Source organism: Ixodes scapularis, unplaced genomic scaffold, assembly GCF_016920785.2.
Source record: "Ixodes scapularis isolate PalLabHiFi unplaced genomic scaffold, ASM1692078v2 PGA_scaffold47__10_contigs__length_4178495, whole genome shotgun sequence".
Taxonomy (NCBI): Eukaryota; Metazoa; Arthropoda; class Arachnida; order Ixodida; family Ixodidae; genus Ixodes; species Ixodes scapularis.
The window spans coordinates 1,330,562-1,340,175 of record NW_024609876.1 but is presented as its reverse complement, the minus strand read 5'-3'; the positions used below and the strand labels follow the sequence as shown (position 1 = coordinate 1,340,175).

The window sequence follows — 9,614 nt, the reverse complement described above, 5'->3', positions numbered from 1 at the left end:
TAATTGTGGTGATCAAAAGAATAAAGATGCAAATTATCGTGAGCCATTCGTTGTTTCTATGCGAGTCGTCGTTGATGTCGTCGTCGTCCTTCTCGTCGCATAGTGCGTCGATTTTTAGGCGTTTGAGAGCCTTCTCGGCGCTATCCAGATCCTCTACCGGATGATACTTGTAGTCGTGACCGCACAGAAACGTGGCGTTTTTGCCGTTACTGCACGTCACTCTCACTCGGCTCCCCACCTGGACAGTCGTCCCGTTGATTAAGGGACACTTCACGAGCTCTGGGGTGTAGACGGACGCCTCGTTGCCTTTACACGGATATCTAATGTGCGGTGACTCGCACGTCTGAAACACGTACGGCTTTTGAAAGACGTAGCCGCGCGGAACGTCGTACACGCTTTCCCTGATATTGCACTGCACTTTGAGAGTAAAGTCTGGATAGGCGCACAGATGCATGTTGTCGTATTTTTTTTTAACGTTGCCCCAATAGTCTACCGTGGCGTACATCATTAGGTCGAGTATCTCCTCGTAAGAGACCATCACGCTCGTAGAGTTGTTGCAGTCGGCAATCTTGTCTCGTTCGTGGACCTTCTTTTTGGCGGCGGCCACTATGCTTCTGTATTGGCCGAGATTAACCTTGGTGGATTCCAAGCTCTCGTATGGAATTTTGGTCTTGACCGAGCATTCGGTCATGCTCATGCACCAGTTCTCCTCGTAGAGTCTAGCGTTTTCCGAACACTGCACCACGTTCGTTGTGATCAACGTCAGCACAATTGCCAATGCGAACATCGTTTATACGGTCCTAGTATTTCCCGCTAAAGGTAATTGGAGGGTTCTTAAACTAAAAACAAACGGCGGCGGCGGTATTAAAAACGCGACGCGATGTTTTACATATTTGCACAATGTGGATTGCTTCCGTGTAACGTGGTGGCCCTCGTGTTCTTTGCCATTACTTCGGTGATCATGGTCGGCTATGGCACCTCTTGGAGGTGCAAACTCTGCCTCTTTGTGGGCTGTTTCCTAGTCACGAGTTTCGCATGGCATTGGATCTACCTGATACAACTGAAGCAGGTCGAGATTGACACCTTCAATATCAAGTATCCGGAAGGCATTCCCGAAAAATGCCTCGTAGTCGGAAACGAGCCGTGGTATGTCCTGAAGCGATATATGCACGACGACGATCTGTGCGAACGCTTCTACCAGAACCTCCACATTGGCGCCATGTGGCACGTCAACCCCCTCCTAGTGCTGAGCGATCTGATCGGGAAGACGGTGATGCAGCCCATGACCTTTCTCGGAAGCTACACCGGACGCTTCGTGCAAGAATTTTCCCAGCGACAGACCGTGTGGAGTTTGTTCAGCACGCTGTCATCGCTCTGCGTCGTGGCGGTAGTTTACGCCTTTTTCTTTTTGGCGATCCGCACGTGTTACCGTCACCGTTCCGACGTGTGGGTTATGTTGCAATAATAAACGGTTAAACGTACTAATGTAGAAATAAAAACGATGGCAATCACCATGCATGTGCAGACCTCACTCGATTGTAAGGTCGACATCGGACCGCTCTTGAAATACGAACGCCAGACCGTAAAGGTAAAGGACGTGATAGATGAATTCAACAGCGTCAATGCCATCGTCTTGGTTCAACACGACGGGATTGTGTTAAATTTTCACAACCCGTTCGATGCCAAAAAGATAGCCTTCGTTCTACGGAAACATCCGCTGGAGGTGTGGAAGAAAGACTCCGTCGGCAACCGAGACGAGACCTTCGCGCACCCCGGCGACCTGTTGCTGGCCCCGCATTATAGACTGGAGACGCCCTATTACCGATCGCCGTCGTCGGAGCTTCACGTATACCACACGCACGCCTCCGAAGAGGACACGTCTGGCGGCTACGTGTACGTGATCGACGGACTCTCGGGCAAATACCTATGCACGCTAGACTACCTTTACTGTCTGTACAACTCCGTGGACGTGACCAACCGCAACCCGTGGTCCGTGTCGAACGCGACTGGCGTGAGACCGAAAAGTGCCGCCATATGCAACGGTCTCTATTGGCAGAGGATATGCACAGACGGCATGGCCGGAATGCGAGACGACCTATACTACTCCAAAGACGTCGGAGCGGCGGTTGCCGCTGGAAAAACGGTCTTATACGGCGATTTAAAGAGCTACAGGGAACACGAAGTGGGTTACGGTTTTGGTCTGGCTCTGGCCTACGTGATCGACGAGGCGCTAGACAAGTTAAAGTATACGAAGCACAGGATAAACGACGAACCGCACTATGCCAAGATGTTTGGCGACCTCGACACGTCTCGCCGAGCGCACGACATTCTCTGGATGGCCACCAATGCGATGCGAGAAGTCAGGGCAGTGCAAACCGCCGTGTGTGTCTTGTTCGGGAGAGAGGTGTACAGTCGAATGATGCTCTCGATGAATACGGAAGGCGTTCCGGTCGGTAATGCTCACGAGACTTTGGCCGATGCGTACATAGATGCGGAGCCATACTTTGTCAAGTACGACTTCGACAAACAGGATGCGTATGCACGGACGTACCCGTTCGCTAACCTAGTCGATATTACGGATCAATTATCCACGACTGATAAGGGCTGCGTCATTTTACACAAGGACGTGGAACGCTTAATATTGTTCGGTTCTGATCAAAAAATTAATTGGGAGAAAGCCCAAGCCTTATTCAACGAATTGGTCAACGACTGGCTACGCTATTTCGTTAATAAAGTCGAAACCACGTTTCCGAAAGACGTGGACGTGTCCAAACACAAAAACGAACACGTCCTAGACTACGAAAAGGACGACGACGCTGTAGATCCATCTCTGAAACGGGAAAAAGTTTACACTGGCCACGTTTGTTTGGCGCGAGAGTCGACGTCGTGCAACGCTATATTCACTTTTGCCGTGGACGACGACCTCATACTCGAAACGTTCGCTAGTCCGATAGAGCCCTTGTCCATTCTACTCACGCGTCCGCAAAGGAACGTTCAGTGTACCGAAATGTGGAGGTGGATTTTTAGGACGGCCATGAAGTCCATAAAGGGCGTGTCGATCGCACAAATCGTCGACTCTCACATAAACAACTTTGACTACAACCTACTCTTCAACACTATAACCATCACCGGACTCAGAGCTTCCTATCTCTTTAAGACGCCAGCGCAGTTGCTAGCCCCGCAGAAACCACTGGCTGCCGTTCTTATGAAGAGTGCCGCTGCCTTCGCGCACGCCGCGTCGTCGTACGACTTCTTGGATTTTGTATTGAATGCCTATACGCTCGGCTACCTGGGTCCGGTGGATAAAGTGGTGGATTCGGAAGTTCCTAGATACAAATTTAGGCTCGTTCGGGACACGAGAGAAGACGGCGATTTACAAGACCCCATAGACGAAGACTTTATTATGTACGATCTACACCACGCCAGACAGTACGACGATTTCACTCGCACGCTTTTATACTACTACTACTCCAAAGTATTGGGCACGCGAACCAAGAAAGCCATCAAGTACTATCTAGACACGGTCCACAAAGCTCCTAATAACCTCGAAGACACCACGCCGTTGCACGTCACCATACCGCTGTTTTGCAAATACGTCAAAGAAGACCTGCGGCCGCAAGAGAGAGAAGAGTTTTGCGAAGCCGCCGGCAAGGCAGCCATCGAGGGGCAATCTTTCGAGGACGTCACTAGACTAACGACGGGATACGCGGTGGACAGGTCCGGCGTCCTCAACATGTGGACAGTCTTTGACCTGAACCCCGTGTCCAACGGGTACTTTGTCACCTACAAACTCGCGTCCGGTAGAGGCGAAGAGCCGCCGCTGATTGCCATGCACAACGTGGACGCCAGCCATCGACACGATCAAAACGTCTTGCTGTACCTGTCCAAGTACCCGAGAGTCTTGAAGGGCTGGGACGTCGTGCCCTATTTCGTGGAGCTCATGCACCTCGTCTCGTGCGTCAAGGGCGCCGTCATGTGGGTCTACAGACGAGACCCCTTCCGAACGCTCATATCCAACGTCCTGGACAGATACTACGACGGCCCGCTCGTCCGGGGGCTGGATGCCGACGAGTATCCGTGCCCCGTGTACGACATAGACAAGCTGAGCACCCTATACAAGTACGTCAAAGCCGTCATGATCAAGAACGACGTGCCCGGTCACAGGACCATCTCCATGGTGCGGGTCGGCCACTGCTACGAAAACTTTGTGGCGCGCGTCGGCGCGTCCCTACTGACGGAAGAGCAGTTGGGTGTCAAGAGGCGTAGCATTCGCTTCCGGAAACCTTACTGATCTCAAATAATAAAAATGTATTCCGTACAAATTACCCGGGACGTCTCATTGACTCTAGACCCTTTGATAGATTTCGAAGCGGGGGACTTGTCCGCCGTAGCTGCCAAGAGCGCATTCGAGGCCAACATAAGCCCAGGAACTTTGGGAGAGTTGGCATTCGTCCTGCGAGAGAGTCCTTACGATCCGGACGACCATAGGCTACTGCATCGATTGCCGCCCCCCGTCGACCCGGTCACCTTGGTGCCCGACGACGACGGCGGTGGTCTGGCGCCGTCGCGTTGGACGGGCGGCTACGTTTACCTAATAAATCCTCTCACCGGCGAGTACCTGTGCTCGCTGGATTACTTTTACCGAACTAGGACCTTACGCAGATTCGACGACGCGGACAGATTCTCGTCTTCCGCGGCCACCAGGTTCAGGCATCCCAACGACGCGGTCAACAACGCGATGCTCTGGAATAAATTTGTAGCCGCCAAGCAGCGGGGGTGCGCTCGCACTCTGGACGATTTGGCCGACTACGCCGCGGCTGTCGGCAACACGTTGGTGAGCGTCTACCCGAGTCCCGAGGGAGGACAAGACTACGGGCTCTGGGTGACCAAAATCTTGGTCGGGGACCGCTTCTCTGAACGCCAACTCTGGAGCGCTTTGGTAGACGACGACGACTCGTGTCCGGAAATCGTTCACCAAGCCGCCTGCTTGTTGTACGGACCGATCGTGTACTGCCTCTATTCACCTCTAAACGAAGCTGCGAACGGTAAAGCAGTCCCGGTGGCAAATTATCCATTCGATCAGAACGAAGTCTTTAGGCTACTGGCGCCGCTCTTCAAAACGCCTAAAGTCTACGCTCCGATGTTTTACGATTTCACCACGGATGCCGCCGGGCCGCTCCTCGGCATCCTAGAAGCATTCAGACTCGTCACCGACTTTTGGCTTTCGCTCTTGTTCACCGACCCCGTCACAGTCAAGGCTGCTCAAAGCCTAGTGATAACCGACAAGTTGACGGTGACGAGCGATTTCAGCAACTACGTCTTCAACGAGGAGGGTGTAACAGTCAAAGTCATAAAGAGAAAAGGCGGCGACTTGGCTCTGTCGTGTTTATTGACGAAACCGCTCGACAAACTGCAATCGGCGGGGGATTGGGAAGCCGTCTTTACGCTGGCCGGGGTCCCTACCTGCAGTATGTCACAGCGGCTCGTCACGGCGTGTAGAACGAGCTACGCGTACGGAAACGACACTCTTTCGCGATTCGGCAACAACTTTTTCGCTATCACTCGGGGCATGCGGAAGAGGGCGGCGTACGTCACGCGAGCATGCGAGTCCTGCGACTGGTTAGATTTTGCCCTAGAGACGTGCTGTAACGACGGAGCCTGGCTCTACTCCGACGACGGCTCTTTGAAAGAGTCGACCGCCGCGAACCTCGACGCCAACTCGAATCACGTACCGCTGTTCTCGAATCGAACCTACGACGACGATTTCAAAGCGGCGGTAGTAGATCCGGTGATTAAACACGCGTACCAAAGGCTTCGTAGCATGTTGCTAAGCCCCGGAGTTTGGGCTAAGATATTAGTCCCTTACGTAGGGTTCGTGGGCGCGGCGCGAACGGATTGTTCCATAGGTCCACTGGCCTCGGTCGTTTATTATAGGTTGCATTACCTGAACAATCTATTTCCAACGAATTCGTCGACAGTCTTTAGTGAGGAAAAGGTACTCCAATTGATGGACCTTTGCGAGTCCAAGACCGCGGCGCGACGAAGTTCGATGAGAAGATCGCTTCAAACGCTCTTCGAGTCCGAAATATCTAGCGTGACGGCTCAGATGGCGCAGAGGAGGGTCTCCGATTTGCACCCGAGCAACTGCTTCCTGCAAGAAGTGTGGTCGGTCGAACCCCACGTGTGGTTCGTGTTGAAGTCGCAATCCGAAGCGTATTTGGTGAGGCACTCGGACGTCGGGGGCGAGGTAGAGATTCCAAGCGAGTTGTACCATAGCGCGCGCAATAGACTGTTGTACCGCTCCAGACCGTCCGTGTGCGCTCCCCACGTCAGACCACCCAACGTGGCGGTCAAAAACAAAGTCTACCTGCAGGTGGGAGTCTTTTCACCACGATTAGAGAGGTACTACTACGGCCTGATGCGCGACTGGCCGATGAATAGGGTGAGGATAGAGATGGAGGACGTCGGTGACGTTTCTCTCGACGCAAAGTCCATCCACGTCCTCCACTCTGTCCTGTACGGGCCGTCGGGGGCGGTTGCGGCCACGTGCAAGCGACAGACCGTGCCAAATAACGCGGCACTAAAGAGCGACGTGATGCTCTGTAACATTTTCGGAACCTCCAATACCGATGCCTGGAGCAGATTCGCCACATACGACTCGGAGATCAAGAAAGTCGTGGAAAACAGTCATTTATTGTTTCAGGATCCCACGACCTACGTAAACAAAGTCGTTTTTTCGTATAGAGTAAGGGATCCCACCGCTTACTTTCCAAAGCTGCTGTCGCATCTAGAGGTCCGTCACTTGCTGGACGCGTGGCTAGACTCGGCCACCTACCGCCCTTCTCTGGTACTCGGCGACACGAAAGAGAAAAGGGAAAACAGGCGAAGAGTAGAGAAGTTGACCTTCAAGCTGCTCAACTTTCCTTTCGCCACGGCGCGATGGGTGCGAGTTTTGACTTCGGCCTGCGAATTCCTGACCGGCAAATGCCACGTCTTCTTCGACTCGGGGGTTTCGGACGAGGTCTCCTCCAACAATTTTCTTCGCCATCACGGAGCCATGTACGTGGACAACAGGATGGAACGCGCGATAGACAAGGGCGGAATCGCCAAATATCGCATGGCCTGTGCGTCATTTAGATAATAAAAATGTCGTTACCGATGTTCTTGTCCGTTTATTCAAACTATGGACCAACCGATATCAACGTCCGACCCTTCCTGATGGCCATGAACGTCAGGTACAAACTCAGGTGGGACTTGGTCTCCGGCCTACGCAAAACGTACTACCCACACTTTGCTCTAGAGGAAGGCGGTTTTCGACTAAACTTTTTCGTCACGGATAAGGCTCTGTATTCGGGTAAGGACGACGAGCTCGTCCAAGTCGAAAACATACTACCGAATCAATACTGTAGTCACTGTAAGACGGTCTTTGATCTTAGCTTTTACCACTACAAGGGTGGTGCTTACGTCTACTTGTGTAGAGAATACGAGGCCAACACTCCTTTGACTATACTATGTTCTCTAGACTATGCTCTGTTGGAAAGGGGCGTTTATAAACTACCTCCCAACAGCGACCGGCGACTCCTCGTGAAGAACGCTTTCTGCAGAGATTATTTTGGAAAGACTGATCAGGCCAAGAACGTCGTGTTCGACAGATTCACTCTCGCGTTGACGAGAGAAGAAATCGTGCCTTCGTTCAAAAGTAGATATATGTATCTGAAAATGCTGATAAACTCCAGAAACCCGCCACCGCTCATGCGGCTCGCGGGTAAGCTTTCCGCTCCGCCACCGCACGTTACTGTCACGGACTACGAACTTTGCTATAGGTGCCTCGGGAACACCTTCTACATCGAGAAACCTTGGCTGACCAGTATCTACGCGCTTTCGGGCACAAACATTGTCGTAGGACCAACGTCGGAGATAGACGAGTACATAAAATATTTAGTCGGGCTGATACACTACGTCGAGGCGACGACCGACCGTTTATTTCGGACGGAGTATGATTTGCCAGCAGACTGGAGGACTCGCCTATGGACGAAAGTGAAGTCTTTCTGGCGAAATCGCTTTCTACGTTCCAAGGCTACGGAATACTTGGACAAGACGAGAGTCGCGGTGGACAAGACCGAGGACGAGCGATGGATGGTATTTCACGAGATATTATGTATGGTGTTAACGTCTCCGTTGTATTGCGCGATGGCTTCGCCTCTGTTCGATATCCCATCGGACGCCGATGGGGTGGTTGCCAAACAGACCTCCGTCCAATACTTTCCAGAAAACGGTTCGCCCATACCTCTCATAACTAACGGAGAGTCTACAGTCACCGTAGATAGAGTGAATTTGATATCTCCCATACCTTTACAGCCTGAACGAAAAATCAAGTACACCAACGTAGAATGCAATTATTTAAAGAGATTTTTCGAAAAAGTAAAGAAACTTGGTCTTTCGTACGAGCCGACTGTAGCCAATAGTTCTGAGAATGGATATTCAACAGACGAGGCTAAGCAAATGTTGGCATTTCCTAAAGACACGTTTAATAATGGAAAGACGTACGAAGCTCTATATGAAAAGATAATGTCAGCGCTGGCTACAATGTGTAAGCGAGACGAAACGTACGACATTGCAGATACATACGAGGTTGAAATCGTGGAGCATTTAAAGCTACTTTCGAGAGGATCCGTATTCAACAGAGTGTACACCTATAAAATGGGTAGAGATGACGACCTCATAAACGAAGACGTATGGCAGATCGTCGACTCTTTGTCCATTCACGCTGCTAAGAGAACGGGCACAGATCACTGGAAGCGAATACTAGAGAGGTTAAAGTCAGGAAATAATACCACAATGTTACCCTTTACTAGCACTCCACTCTCAGTGGCTCTATACTCCGATTATGTCGTGGACAACGATGGAGACATATTCTTTGCCAATAGAGCGATCCAGAACTACGACTTGTACGACGCGACACTCTATGCCATGAACACCCTGACGCTCTTCAACGAAACCGCTTGTAAAGTCGAACCGTTACACTTGATGGTGAAAGACGAAAACGAGAGAATGGGTTTATGTATGCCCCTACAGCCTTTCGTGAGAGCGAACCGCAGGTACGTGGACCGTTGGACCGACACGTGGAAAAATTTGGAAACGGAAATTAGCTCGCGCGTCTTGTTCCCCCTGATGATATGGGCATTGAGCTTAAAGGTCATGAAGGATGACGTCCAACGATACGACGTCTACGCCATAAGTAATGCGAAACACTTGTACAACATCTTTAACAAGGGAGGCTCCATCGACCGAGAAGATTTGGAAAGAAGTGTAGCCTTAATTAAGGCGACTAATGTCGCTACTCGCAAAGTGTTCATGGCAAATGACAGGTACGGAGACTTAGTGACAGGCATGGGTAGCGACTTTGGTCTAGTCCCCAAGGTGATGATAGCTCAAATGGCTAGATTCCTAGAAGGCCTGATGGACTACACTACACTCTCAGATAACGGCTTTGATGGGAGCCCGATCGTGCACCACTGCTACGTCTTGGACGACGCGTCGGCTCTCTTACAGGTTACCAAGAAATACGAACTGACCGACGGGGAAGTGCAGATTCATCCTCTTTGGACCGAATA

The 9,614-nt window shown here is 51.4% G+C and overlaps 1 protein-coding gene across 1 annotated transcript; it reads left to right on the top strand.

Annotated features, from left to right (window-relative positions):
• The first annotated feature begins 880 nt into the window (after positions 1-880).
• Positions 881-1,465, top strand: LOC120849026. The gene has a single exon (XM_040221116.1). It carries the CDS (start codon positions 881-883, stop codon positions 1,463-1,465), a length of 585 nt encoding a protein of 194 aa, XP_040077050.1.
• Positions 1,466-9,614: the final 8,149 nt, after the last annotated feature.